The following is a 15,117-nucleotide window of genomic DNA, read 5'->3' as shown; positions in this document are numbered from 1 at the left end:
TTGGGATTTCCGTCAAAGGTGGGAACGCGAAGTTGTGGAAGTTTGCCTCTATTCCGGTTTAGTGCAAGCAATTCAACTATCCTATTCTGTTGAAGCTGAAAGGCGTTCTGTTGTCGTTGGAATTCGATGGTCTCTCCTCAAATCCTCACTGGCTTTAGGCGCAGAAAGACTATGTGGGCCACGTAGAATAGAATTACAAGGATCGCTCTGCTCTGAAAATGGAACTTCTTCCTGGATAGTCCTAGTTGTGCGGGAGGGAACAGCGGAATCCTGGTCATTGAACCTCAGTTCCAATTTGACTGGCTGTAGCTGCGGTAAAAATGTGGTGGTCATTGCAGCGAAGGCTCTCTCCTTTGTTGATGTCTTCGCCATTTCAGCTTCCAACTTTAGGTGGAACTCTTCTTGTTTCAAACGAAACCTTCTCCTCGAGAGCTTGACGTTTTTCAAGCATGGCAAATTCGGACCTCAATTCGGCGACTTTGGCTCTCGCAATTGCGACTGATGAGGCGCGGCTGCCACGCGATTTTACTCGACTGAGAGTTTTGAAAGCTTAGAAGCATTAAATGCTCTTGATGCCTTTGATGGTTCTGATGCGCTAGCAAAGCTTATTGAGTCTTCAGGTTTCACAACTGAATCTACTTGAACAACTGAATCTCCTCAGATACAATTATCCAGTCGTCGATTTGCTGGCGAAATAAGCCGAATTCTTTTTCTTCACTCTTAAGGTAAGGCTCGTACTTAGCGATGCCATCCTCGTCCATAATCTCGCTGCTATAATCGTGATGAGCTTCTCGGAGTCTTTGGAAAGCGTTATCCACATGAATAAGCTTCTCTTTCACTTCTTTAAGGTTCCGGTCATCAGATATCAAACCAATAATTTTTTTCGATTTCACGGTAACCGCGGATGGGTAAACTGATCTCGAATTTTTCTTCAAGCAAATGATGTGCAGCTTAACGGCTTCCAATTCCCAACATAAGGTTTGGTTGTTGCACACGAGCACCGACTCGTCGACCAATTGGCTCCGTAACCTGACTAGTCCTGCTACTCATGATGGAACGGCGTGACCCGCATCAATTTTTAACAATGAAACTGAACTACGCGTAATTTGTGGCCACGGATTAAAAAATCCACTTCTTGTAGAAATAAATAAAATTCACTTTAATTCCTCAACGGCGTAAATGACGTAAGTGGAAACCAAATAACAAACAATGCACGATATGCGATATAAAGAAATAACAAACAACACAACTGAAACACTTGCACTGTTACGGTCACAGAAAAGACCAAGATTGATACTGAAATTGCGAAACTGCTTCGGCCGAAAAAAAGAAATGGAAAGGGCGAGCGAAAACGGTGGTACATTATTGAACTATGCTTGGCGCTAAAAACGAGAAAATAGGTATATTACTGCTATGTGTACATCGATAAATTATGCGAAGTAGCAATAAGGCGGCAATAAGGTGGCAATAAAATCACAAAAAGGGCGCTAATGAAACCACGAGTATAAACTTCCGCTAGTTACGGGGTGAAATGACTTAAATAATGAACTTTAAACTCGCAAAGAATCCAAAAAAAAAATTTCGCACTTAGAACTTACACTTTGGATAACTCTATGAAGCAAATCCCTCATTATTCACTTTGCTATTATACTAAAAGCTGGGTATTTAATTATAACGTGCACGGTTTAGGACATGCTCGTCACTAGTTCCAAGAGAGGATCAAGTTAAGTGACTGAATCCCAAATATAAGCCTCATTCTCCAGCCAATCTTTCGTAAATTAATTTAAGATCACACCCTTTCTTTCAGATTCTTGGCGGATACAGCTAATCCTGTGTAGGACATTGCGCCCATTAAGAATTCCCACAGTTCGTCTATCAGTTATGGTACATCATACATTGTCCTGGGGTTGTCCGAATTGATTTGAGTTCTATAATGAATGAAAGGACTTCGTTTGACAATAAGGCCTTAAGGGGGGGAAGTAGACCTACGAAAGCATGAGAGGGATTCCTCTACGAATAAGGCTTTTAGTGGAAAATCAGTCTTTTTGACCAATTTTTTTCTTGGTGTTTATAACTTTTTATTGGTACTCACAATTTTGAGATGGCAAGGGGAAATTTCCATGGAACTGAATTAAGTTCTTTTCCACTACAGTTCCCACTAATGATAGTTTGGTGGGAGACGTCACATTCACAGGGGTCTGGGCACTCTAAATGAGGAAAAGAAAATTTCGAAAGACGATTGGCGGCTAAAATTCGTCATCAAAGGCTTCAAATTTGAAATGGTTGAGTCAGTTGTTTTGCAATGAAGAATATTTCATTTGGATCGAACATAACGGTAAAAATTACATTTACCAAGCTTAGACGAACACTTAATAAGAGTTATGATGTAAAAATTACCCATGAAAAAGAAAGAAGATGTTTCAAAACCTGATCATGAATCGAAGATGAAAAATGGAACTTCAGGTATATTGTGTGCAGGCGCTAAAATCGACAAACTGTGGCGTAGTAACTTCAGTTGCAACAGAAATAAGTAAGTTTGGGCGTAAGAATGTAAGAATATCCTTTGCTTCTGATTAATCATTTACGCTTTCCCTTTCAGAAGATAACTACCTTACAGATAATTAGCATTCAATACTGGAAAAAGCATACAAGTTAAATTAAATGGATACAGAAAGACAATTTTTGAAAGGTTAAAAAACATTCAACAAGCAAAGTGGTTGCGCCGCTTTTTCAGGTGGTCAGAATTTTGAGCAAATAAAAAAGTACAGGCTTAGACAATCCAAATATGTATGAAAAGTACTGATATACTTCAACAAAACAATGATACGTCACCTTCAATTCTGAGGCTGATGTTCCTTCTTAGTACCTCTCCATCTCTTCTTATCTCGCAGCTGTAATTCACGTGGTTTTTCGAAGTTATTTTATGCTGAAATGTTATGCTGGTACTATTTTGAATAGCGTCACCATCTTTTCTCCATAGGATATATGGAGCCGGTGCACCTTTTACTGGGCACCACAGGTTAGAGGTTCTGTTCAAAAATACATAGTGCAGGTTTGGAACTTGGTTCATCGTAGGATTGACTATATTAGATTTAAAAGAAAAAAAGAAGGCAATTGTTGAAATGACTAATGTGCAGGTATTCAGAACAACTAATTCCTAGACACAGCATGAGAGGATAACCCATTTTACATGCACATAAAAAAATATCATTCTAATCCTGACACATTTCAATGTTCAGGCCAAAGCAACATGTGAATATTATTTGTATCCTTCTCCGCCTTTCTCTATCTCCGCTTGTCTGTCTGCGTCATTTAAGGATACGGTAGACCCGCGAGTGCCAATATTTTTTAATGTTGGTTTTCAAGTTAAACTTAGCATTATTGTTTAAATTATACTTTCCAATTAACATTTTGGTGAATTATTGAAATACGCGCGATTTATTTACAGAAACGTGTTTTCGAACTGAATTATTTAACGACCAAAGAGTAAATAGCCAATTATGTGACGCTACTCACGCTCGAACATTTTTTTTGTTGATGTTTAATAATCGTAGTTCGTATAACTAATTTTGGAATGTAATTCGTACACTTAAGAAGAACACGCGGAGGTTTCAAATGGCAGTAATAATATTAAGTAGAAGGAAATACTCTTAGGAGTTGGACAATGTAAGTGATCGCTTCTTTCGAATTTATTTACGTTTTTTCACGTCTTAGGTTAGAATATTTTTGTTTATTTGGTCCTCGATCTTTCATTTCAGTATGTCCACCAAGTACCATGTGATTTAAAGCAATGTTCAATAAACCAGATTGAGAGTAAATATAATATCGTGGTACACGGTTTCAACGGCGTTATCTCGATTGACGCGCAACTGCAATCGAAAACGTGACAGTGGAAAAAATTGCCGAAACGCACAATCACCGGAGAACATTGAGGTAAGCCGTTATTTAAATATCTTCAAACAGAGAACGTGAAAAGAAAACCAAAGCATGTCGAAGTGATAAGAAGATCCAACAGGAGATATCACCGCGAATGGAGACCGATTAATAACCCAAGGAGAGGGTCTGGATGGGAAGGTACAAATTTCAGTTTTCTGATAAAATTTTGGCCATTTATCAGTTCTCAGTTAAATTTCAGGCCATTTGTCAGTTGTCAATGAAATGACTGTTGATAATTAACTTGGCGAGTTAATTATTACTCCCGACCCTATTTTGGGCTAAAAAGGCATATATGGCGTAAACTCGAAAATTAAGTCGAAAAGTGACACAATAAGGACTCCTTTTTCTCAATTCTGGAATGAATGAAATAATTCCAAGATCTTTCAAGTGACTTTCAGCCTTTGTTTTAAGGGTGTTTAAATAATTTACAGCTCTTCCTCCGACAAACTTCTGTTTGCCCGTGCTCAACATTGAAACAATCCTTTTCAACCACATAGCCGGTAAAAATGTTGGAAAGCTTTTGTTTGTTCGTTCCGTAATCCGGCCAACAAGTTTACTCTGGCGGAATCTTGTTACTTCGTGCACACGGCGGTGGTAAGGTCCTTGCCTTGTCCTTAGTAGTTTCCCTCCGAATTGTCCTTAGCCTCAGCAGACGATACTTCTCCACAAATTCTTTCACAACACTTTTAGTCTCAGGGTTAATCTACTGTGAAGGTTGACATTTTTAAAGTTGACATTTGCAAACTCCGTGCTGGTCTGAGGGACAGGATAGTAGGATTTTTCATGAGTAAAATACTTGGCTGCCCATTTTGTTACTCTCTTCAACGACTCCTTGGTAATTATTCCAAAGTCTTGGGAATACTGCAATGCGGTGAATGTCTCACGCTTAAAATGGGAAACTGCGTGTGGATTCCCCACAATTGTCGTGAATAATGTACTAATGTGTTAGTGTGTTAATTGAAGCTATGCTGTTGTGCAGGCGGCACATTCCTTCTTGAGAAAAAAGGTAAAGACAGACCGGCGCGAACTCGGCTGTGGCTTTTGTGGCGTTATCGCCTCTAAATTATATTTTTGCTCTTTTGTGTGTGTGTAGAGGCCGATTGTCTAAAAGCAAAGTTGACCCCTGTCAGAGAGCTTTCTATGATGTTTTCTGAGTGTCCTATTTTGAGGCGTTGTTTGAATTTCAAAAGGCCCTCTTCAAATGTTTTTTTTTGGAAGAGTTAGTTCTAAACAATCTTATCGCTTCGCCTTTAATGAAACCATATTTTATGCCTGTGGGTGGCACGAGGCGAACTGCATAAATTGGAAGGTCTCAGTCGGCTTGCAATGGCTTTTAGTTGGTTTTGGTTATCATTCATTACATTAAAGACATTTATTTGATGGTCCTAGTTTTCGTCATTCCGACGATAGTCTGGCGTCTTTGGTGGTGGGATTTCGTCTTCTTCACCAAAACTTGATATAAAGTATTCCACCAGAGAGTTGTCAAAAGCAGACATTGATGCAACTGTTTATAGTGGCTACAACAGCAACGACGGTTTCGACTCTTCACGAGTCTCTTCAGTTGTTGATTGAAGATAGTGTTGCAATAGCAAAGTCTTTCGGGGAAAGGTAGAGTAGTGTTCTCAATTCCGTGCCCGAGTGGAAGTTGCTTCTGTGACCTTTTTCTACGTGGATCGTTAGGCTTTAAGATCGATTTTGCATTATTCCTATTGGTCCTTGGTGTGTGGCAGTGGCAGTCCTGCAACGTGCACGTTTTAATTCACTAATTGAAAGGATAAAGAGCTCCCGTAAATCCGAAAATCTGTCCGAATCATCATCTGTCAGGTCTCGAAGATTGCGTCGCAGCCACTCGTCACGTGCGTCCTCATCATCCAGCGTCACGAAAATGAAGGCAGTGGCAGAAGCAGCGGCGGCGAAAACCCCTTTTTTCACAAAAAGCTCGGCCACATCCTCGCAGAGTGTAAGGCTTTCAGCAAAAAGTCGATTAAAGAAAAAGAACAGTGGTTTTTACAGGAAAGGCCATGATTCCGCTGATTCTCATCTCACCATTTAGCTAGCCCGTCTAGGGAAAACGTGAAGTGTGGCATCTGTGATAGTGGAAGACACCCCCAACCTTCTTCATTTGAGCAGTGCAGAGAAAAGGGAGAGAGTGAAAGAAGCAGGCACGGTCGACTACAGCCAAGACAATGTTAACGAAAAATGCACGTCGGTATGCAAAGGCCCCCTTGTGGACTTTCCTGCAGCAATATAGTATTGGTTGATATCTAAAGAAAAAAATCTCTGTGAGGAGGCCCATACAGCATACGCCATTATGGATGACCAGAGCAACGCTTCAATTATTTCTTCCGAACTGGCGGACAAGTTGAATGCGAACGGCCCGGAGTGGAAGTATTTCCATTCAACCTGTGGAAGCAACAAGGTGGCCAGATACGGACAAAGAGTAACAAATATCATCGTGAGGTCCATGTAGGGGAGAGCGGCGAAGCTTCAAACGCTGATTGAGTGTGACGAATCGCACGGGCTAAAAAGGAGATACCAACACCAGAGATCGCAAGGACAAACCCTCATCTCAGGAGTATAGCTGATGGGATTCCCCCCTTGAACGAAGTGGCCAAGATACAGCTTCTAATCGGGAGAGATGCACCATAACTCATAAAAGTGCAAGCCTTTAAGAGTAGCCTGAAGGGAGCACCATGGGCCTAAGAGCTTATATTAGCATGGACAATATCAGGCCAGACCTGCCTAGATCTGTGCGAGAAACCCATTCATGACCGAGAAAAGGGAACTAGCATTGCGGCGATCGATCCTGGAGAGATTACTTGCGCTGGCAGCCTAAACTTAATCGCCCCGACAAGCAAAGACGAGGAGTATGAGATAGTCACATGTCCTACCACCTTCACGCTCCATGAAACCTTCGCTGGATGCAGCAATACGAAGAACCCGTCGGACGTATACTGCATAGCCCGGAATGATAATGATGTCACCTCGTCGATCGAAGACCGTAGGTTCATGGAGATCATGGACAAAGGAAAACACAAGAATCAGCTTGGGAACTGGGAAAAGCCCCTACCCTTTTGCTCAGCAAACTTGTCCATGCCTATCAACAGAAACAACGCTCTCTAACGCGTACATAGGCTTGCACGCCACTTCAAACGCAAACCACAAATGGAGAAAGATTACATTGAATTCATGTCGAAGATGCTAGACAAGGATCATGCAGGGCTGGTCCCTGATGGAGAAATATCCTGCAATAAATCCCAAGGCGAATATGGTACCTACCTCACTTCAACGCGTACCATCCGAAAAAACCAGACCAGATCCGAGTCGTCTTCGATTCCTCCGCAGAATACCAAGGAAAATCTCTTAATAGTGAGCTGCTAACTGGACCTAATCTCAGGAAAACCCCACTCGAAGTAATTGTCCACTTCCGACGCGAGGAGTGACAGCAATGTGTGATATAGAACAAATGTTCCATTCGTTCTATGTCTCACCTGAGCATCGCATTCTGCGCTTCTTGTGGTTTAAGGAGAACAACCCTTCGAAGACAATCGCGGAATTCCAGATGACCGTCCATCTGTTTGGGAACGGGCTAAGTCCAGCTGTGGTAGCTTTCGGACTGAGGAAAATGTTAAAGCAAGGCGAGGAAGCTTACGTCAAGGGGTTCGTCGAAAGAAATTTCTACATCGAAGATGGCCTACTTTCAAAGCCAACCGCGAATGAAGTCATCACTTTGGTGCAGAACACACAAGCCAATCTCGCCAACCTCAGGCTCATAAAGTGGTGTCAAACTCCATGAGCGTAATGGAACCCTTTCCTGTGGAGGATCTAGTGAGAAACATTTGCAGCCTAGAGCTCTGAGAAATGCTGGATATTGGCTGATAGGCGGCCATGCAGCCGTAGCAAAATTAATCAGTTCTTGCTTCATGTGCAAGAAACTACGTGGTCTAATACTGGAGCAAAGGATGGCAGACCAGCCCCAGACAGAGCGGAGATTGGGCTGGGCATTTGTCTTCACTTGCTTGGGAGATCCACATCGAACAGCTAGAATCGATGGACGTCAGCTCCTTCACATGTGCCCTGAGAAGGTTCTTCTCTATCCGAGGACCAGCTTCAAACTAAGGTGTGATCGAGGCAGCAACTTCATAGGAGCAAAGACAGAGCTGGACGAAGCCCTAACTCAAATGAACCACTCATCTGTGGAGAGGTATCTATCCAACAGTGGATGTGCTTGGCAATTTAATCCGCCTCAAGCATCTCACTTCGGCGGAGTATGGGAAGGTCAAATAGGCACGATTCGGCGCACTCTAGATGCCATGCTGTTAGAGATAAGAGGGCGGAAGCTGACCCACGAGCTGCTCGTCAACATGATGTCCCAAGTTGCAGCGATAGTGAACAAATACCCCATCACAGCCATATCAGCGAGATCAGATTGTCTTCCTCTAACACCCTTAATCTTGCTGACTCAGAAAATCCGCCCACTCGGCTCTCTTCCAGGAGAGTTCGGGTCCCTGGACCTCTATGCCCGACGCAGATGGAGGAAGGTGCAGTACCTGGCGGATTAATTTTTGGTCCCAGTGGCGAAAGGAGTATGTCCACAATTTGCAAGCGAAGCCCAAGTGGAAACAGGAGCAGCGCAATCTGGCCGCTGGAAAAACACGTAAGGCGACTGTCTTTACAAGTAAAGATGGAAGGAGGGCGTACGAGTGGTTGATTAGTGCCCTTGTGCTTCTGGCTCCGTCCAACGACTATACAGTTGGAGTCCACTAGAAGAAACGTAGTCAGGGCGGATCAAGTTTATTGTAAGCACTCTCAACCGATAGGCGATCGATATTAGTCGAGAGTCGGTTGATACTCGACCGATATATCGGTCGACAGTCGGACAGTTGGCCGATAGTCCGTCGATAGTCGGTCGATAGTTGGTCGATATAGCGACTAACTATCGGCCGAGTTTTGGTCGATATATCGACTACTGTATCGGTCGAGAGTCGGTCATATCTCGGTGGTGTATCGGTCGACTGTCGGTGATATATTGGTCAGCTGTCGGTGGTATATTGGTCAACTGTGGGTCGAATATTAGTCATGTGTTGAGTATCGATCAAATGTGTTAATTTAGCAGTCCAATGGCTTTCTTTTTAAGCGACGACGTCATCAATTAATGCTATCATGCGATGGGGGCAATGTTTCGATGTTTTCCCAGGGTCTCTTCTCTGTGTTTCGACGTTGTTATCGATTTCAACGTAAGCAATATGTCTCAAATGTTCTGAAATGTGCGTTTTTACTCTGAGCACTTCTAAACATATCCTTTGAGGAGGAATGTAAATTGAAAGGAAAAAAAAGAGAAAAAGAAGAGAAAGAGAACAAAAAGACAAGAAAAAGTTGAAGCAGCCAGGGCTCGAACATTTTGCTCATACTTTCGGACTCGAAAGGAGTAGGTACATCCATCATGCTATGTACGAATAGCGTGCAAACGTTGGTGAAGTTCTGTGACATTTGACGCACATTTAAGACATGAACCTATTCAATTAATTTCCTGCCCGACACGCATATCGACCGATATATCGAACGATACATAGACCGATATATTACAGTAAACATGATCCGTCATGCAAAATCACCGGGCGAGGAGTGTGACGCGAGTCAAGCTCGAACATTTTTTTTAGCCAATGTTTAATAATCGTAATTCGTATAACTAATTCTGTAATGTAATCGTACACATAAGAACACATGGAGGCTTCAAATCGCTCTACGAAAAATAAGCAGAAGGAAAATTCCTCTTATTTTTTTTTAGGAGTTGGACAATGTAAGTGATCCTCTCTGTCGAAGTTTATTTGGTTTTCTCACGCCTTTGGTTCGAGAATTTTTGTTTATTTGGTCCTTGATTTTTCATTTTTAGTTTATTCATCACGTTCCATGTGATTTAAAGCAATGTTCAATAAACTAGATTGAGAGTAACTGTGATAGCATGGTACCCAGTTTCAACGGCGTTATCTCGATTGGCGCGCAACCGCAATCGAGAACGTGACAAATTATAGCGGAGCTCGAAGCGCGCGCAGCGTAGCCCCATACTTATACAAAATAGTAGTAACCCATCAAACCGAAGAGATTTGGACTTACGACCGTACCACCGTACGACCGACCGTACAAGGTCTTACTTTTAGCATGCGCCGCCAACGTGCATGTTAAAAGTGCACAGGCACTATCTTCGCAATTGCGTAGTGGAAGGGCGAGGGAGAAGGTAATGCGCAGGCGCGATTGCGTGCGTAACTTGGATACCTCATTAGTGTTCGCCAGGAGATACCGGCAGATGACAATGAAGTGCGCATATTCGAGTGTCGAGCCTCAGTGTAGCGTACTGCAGCACTGTGTTTTCATCCTTTCTACTCGATTCGTTCGAATTTCAGGAAATGGTTCAATTGTCTCACAAAACATGGAGCCACTTTCTCTTCTCTCAACATTTCGAGGCGCACTTACTACTCGGGTTATGATGAACATGCTTGCGATACGATATTTTTTCTTAATGCTGGAAACTGAAGAATCAATCTTTGAAATCGATAATCATCACATTTTGCAAGAAGCGTTTGAGCTGTGATCGTGTAATTAAACGGGGTCTTGGCGATTTGAGTTCACAAGCATGCTGGTAAGCACATGGTCAGCGTAAATAATTGTTGTTTACAGTTTTCAATTCGACAGCCGTTTTTGAGAGTCCGTTTCTGTAACCTTCTTGGATATTTTCTGTTTAATTCATTGAGGTACAATCTCTCGGTAAATTGACCTGCCATAACGCGTTGATTATCTTATTATTTTTTAGCCCCAAAAGCCTGGCTTATGACTCTGTAGCTACTGACCTTGATATGTTTGATACAAAAAACACCCCTCGAGGAGGAAGGTTAGAATTAAGTTGCTTTTACCACCGCATATTGCACCCGGTTTACAAACGTAGATAGTTGCTTTAAAAATACCTATTATAGCTGTATTCAGAAGCAAAGACACGTAGGTAATATGCTTCTGTTTTACTTTTATTGAATGAGGTTTCTTTTATGAAACATATATCCATTCCTTTAATTCCCTCTTTACCTACCTGCAAATAATTAAATTTTGTGTCTTAATTCAAGTGTGAGAAGATAAAACAGAAGTGTCATAGAATTCTCTTTCCAGACTGAATTCACGTGAGAACATCAGTAAACTAGTTGATGTCATATGCTTCTCCTGAATCTTTAGTTTTATTGCTCTGGTTTTTTTCACAAAGCCTCTTTTATATCTCTGTGCAAGCTAATGATTAAAATTTCAGTGAATAGATATGCCATATTTTAGTAGTCTTTTTAAATTCCATCTTTTACTTTTTGGGATTTACTATTTTAGAATTCATAAATGGCATTCTCTTCTCACCCATGTAAAGAGATATTGCACATTTCTTAAACTAAAATCTGTATCATGAAGTCAACTTAATTTCAATGAGTTTGAAACTTCATTGTACATTTATTTTTAAAGCTGATAGAAATAAGCTGGTTGCAAGTAATGAAAAACAAACTGACAAATTCATACCTTACTGCTTGACATGCTTCACTCAAACATGTCAATTGTGTGTATCTACCATTGTAAAGGTGTCTGTCATGAAAAATATTTCTTGGTGTGGCTGTTGTTCTTTGTAGCCAAAAAAGTTTGTAAAGGCAGTGAACTTCAATTTTTATGTAGACAAGGCACCCTCCAGGGTGGAAGAGTGGAAGACCATAGACTGAGGTTTACTAAGCACTTGCACCCACCACAACTTTATATTCAAGCAATACTCTACTTATATAAAACTGATTACATTATGTCCTTAATCCTTTACACCCTTACGCCAGTATGCATATTCTCCTTACTGTTCTCTATACATTTCCTAACGTGCTGGCAAAGAGAATTTGTATAACAATCAAGAGGTTCTTCAGTTTATTTCCTGTTTTCCCATAACCTTGATGTTTGATTCAGGAGTGATATTGAAAGGGGAAATAAGATGCAAGTCACTCTCAGTGATTAAAAGGTTAAAGGAAGAAGGTTATTAAAAAATTATAACTTTTGATTCAGACAAGTATTTGAAAATGAGAGTAACATTTGATATTTTCAGATGTAACAGGATGATCAAGCTGAAGATGACCTCAAAAAGGAGGGAACTTGGCTGTAACAATTAGGTGGCTACTTCGGAAACTTGAGCACTTAGTAAATACACTTTGGCTTGCAATTCTCATGATAACAGTTTGCTGAGGTATTTGAAATGTCAGTCCCCAAGCAGGAACCTTCCACATGACCTGTACAGTCATAACCTATGAGATAACTTTAGAAATACCCCTTTTTTGTCGGTAGAACTATAGTAAGTACATCACCACCTTGTGATAAAAATTAATGATTTCCTGTAAGTATGAATGTGTGGGAGAAGTTGTAGTGGTAACGATTATTGCAATGTATATCTCTTAGCTTTTAAACTTTCAACTTTGTATTAACTGTAACTGTTTACCATATCTATTTCTTTGTACCTCAATCCTTGAAAAGTTGAAGCAGGTTAGTCAATTACTTGACTTTCTTTGTTTGGAATTGTGTGATTATATAATTTTGTTGTGTAAGTTTCCACATTGTAACATATTATCATTTGAATTGCATTAAATACTCGGCGTGAATTGTTGAGAAAACTTTAGAAGAAAAAAACCTTCGTTTATGCACGAAGTTTTGCCGTCTTTGAACCGATTAACAGGGTATGTAAACTTTACGAATTGCCTTGAAATTTGGTTCGAATACTCCTAAGATACCAACCTGAAAAAAATGTGGAGGAACTGCGTTTTTCAAAATGGATCTCGCGCAAGCCCTTCCGACGTAATGCGTATCGGTAAAGTATTGATCAGCGAACATGACAAATAAATTACAAAGCAACCAATGAGAATATCGAAAAATCCTCACACCCTTTTGAATACCAACCCCTCACAATTGAAATTGTGTAGAAATTTCATTTGTGCGGTCAGATTTGATAGGCGATTATTTCGCTCTAGGAAACAGTGTCCATTTCAACTTGTCGCGCCCTTTCAGTTTACGATTAGATCGTTTACTTACGATTTTCATCAAAACGAAATAATTTTTGCCGAATAGTGCATTCCATAAATTTTACATTGATATATAGTTTTTGATTCTTTGCGAAGGACACCCGCGAAGCTCAACCACATCACTAACGTGTTAGTAATTACTTCTACAAAATAAAACCTGTAGGCGAAGTTACTGTTCAACACAATCACTCAAAAATCATTTTTCTGTGTTGCTGGAACACAGAATTTATATATATATATATATATATACAAATATATAAATATATATATAAATATATATTTATTTAAATATATTTAAATATATAATTAATTAAATATATATATATATATATACATAAACAAATCAATATATATATATATATATATTTTTTTTTTATATGTGGGGGTAGAGTCTACTTTGGCATAAAGTGCTCAATGCTGTGGTAGCAGAGCTAAGTATACGTAAATTAAATAATTGTAGAGAACGCATTGATTCTCTAACGAGCGCTTAGGCGCGAAACTCAGAGTCACAGAGAATCGATGCGTCCTTTTTAATTGTTTAACTTATATATATATATATATATATATATATATATATATATACCTTTTTCATCAAAAAGTGTCTCTTTTTGATGAAAATAGAAAAGTTGTATATATTTGATATAATAACAAACTTGCAATGTTTTTGAAAAAGAATATTTTCAAAAAAGGAAAAGGTATACATCATTATTACATTTTTCAAATTGGGTGTATATTTATAGATATAGAAAGGAACTCCATGCCTGTTTCATTGTTGGATCTGCCAGTATAGAATGCAGCGAAATCATAGAGCTCTTTCCATATAAATTGCAACCACATGTATCGTCCACTGGATCGCACCACTCCAATTCCGTAATCTCCACAGAATTTACCAAGAAAATTGGCCGACTGATTACTGCCATCACGCATTTCAAAAGTAAAATCCCATAAGCATAACAGTGGCAACTTGCTGCGCATGGTAAACCTTAATTCTACATAACGTCCCTGTGCAACTGAGAGAACTTGTTCTTCGTCAAACTCTTGGACTTGTTCCCATCCTTGTGCTTGCTTATCATACACCAACAGACCTGCGATAAATGTAACAAGTCAATTTAGTCTGGTTGCAACAAAAGCAATTGATGTTATTATAAAGAAATTATAAATGGTACATTGAGAACAATAAAAAGAAAGAATGTGGTAATACAAAAACAGTTGCTTGCATAAAAGCTGAGTTCTGTCTTGCAAGCACAATCATTCCATTTATTAGATTTTAGCACAGGAGAGAGTGAAGTAGTACCCACAAATGGACCTTTGCTCGAGATGGGACAAAACAAGTGACGACTGCAAAACTTCAAGGCAAATTTAATTTTAAAAAATCCAATATTACTTCGCAGAAATTATGAGCTATCTCGTTGCTAGAAACAAAATAAACAAAACCTAAAGGAAAAAAAATTAGCACAAACGTTCCATGAAGTAACTAGCTCAATAACACAACATAAATTTTCGGTCAGGGTTGGGGCTCGCCAAGCGTAGGGTATGGCCATTACACCAAAGAGTTTCCCATTCCAAATGAAAAAATTGCCACCAATTTAGAATTAAGACAGTAAGCCTAGTTTCCTTGTGAAAGAAGTCTATCAAGGATAGGAAAAAGTTGGTTATTTACTGGTTTTCAAGTGTATTTCATTGGAATTATTTTATTGAATTTTAATTTAAATGAATTTTATTAAACTTGAAAGAGATTAAAATCTTATAACTTCAGATGGGATAATGTTGACGTCTTGGACATCTTCAATCAAACAATGCACCCATTTCACATGCCTAGTTTACGTTGCATGAAACACTCATCTTCAAGAGATAGTGATCTCTTGCCTCTCTTTCAGCAAATGCCATGTTTGTTCATCCTTTAACTCTTCAATGCCCTCCTTTGACGGATATCCCACTCATTACCTCCTTTTCGTTCCTTACTGCCCACCCTACCTATGGGGCCTCCTCTCCTTCTCCAATACGAAAAAAATTAAATAGCTTAAAGTTATTACACAATGGTTGTAAACAGTTGAGGTGCTTACAGAAAACAAGAATGAAACTCCACTTGGCCACTGAAGATACCATCACAATGTTG

At 39.9% G+C, this 15,117-nt stretch overlaps 1 protein-coding gene across 1 annotated transcript; it reads right to left on the bottom strand.

Annotated features, from left to right (window-relative positions):
- Nucleotides 1-635: 635 nt before the first annotated feature.
- LOC149048754 (uncharacterized) lies at nt 636-15,107 on the bottom strand. The gene is made up of 4 exons (XM_089199541.1): nt 15,065-15,107; nt 13,763-14,086; nt 2,833-3,081; nt 636-913 (listed from the first exon to the last, which is right to left on the bottom strand). Exons 1-4 carry the CDS (start codon nt 15,105-15,107, stop codon nt 636-638), a joined length of 894 nt encoding a protein of 297 aa, XP_089055667.1.
- Between the last annotated feature and the right edge of the window lie 10 nt (nt 15,108-15,117).

The sequence above is a fragment of the Pocillopora damicornis genome, chromosome 3, assembly GCF_964200805.1.
Source record: "Pocillopora damicornis chromosome 3, jaPocDami1.2, whole genome shotgun sequence".
Classification (NCBI taxonomy): domain Eukaryota; kingdom Metazoa; phylum Cnidaria; class Anthozoa; order Scleractinia; family Pocilloporidae; genus Pocillopora; species Pocillopora damicornis.
The sequence above is the reverse complement of the archived record's forward strand: the minus strand, read 5'-3'. Positions and strand labels throughout refer to the sequence as shown.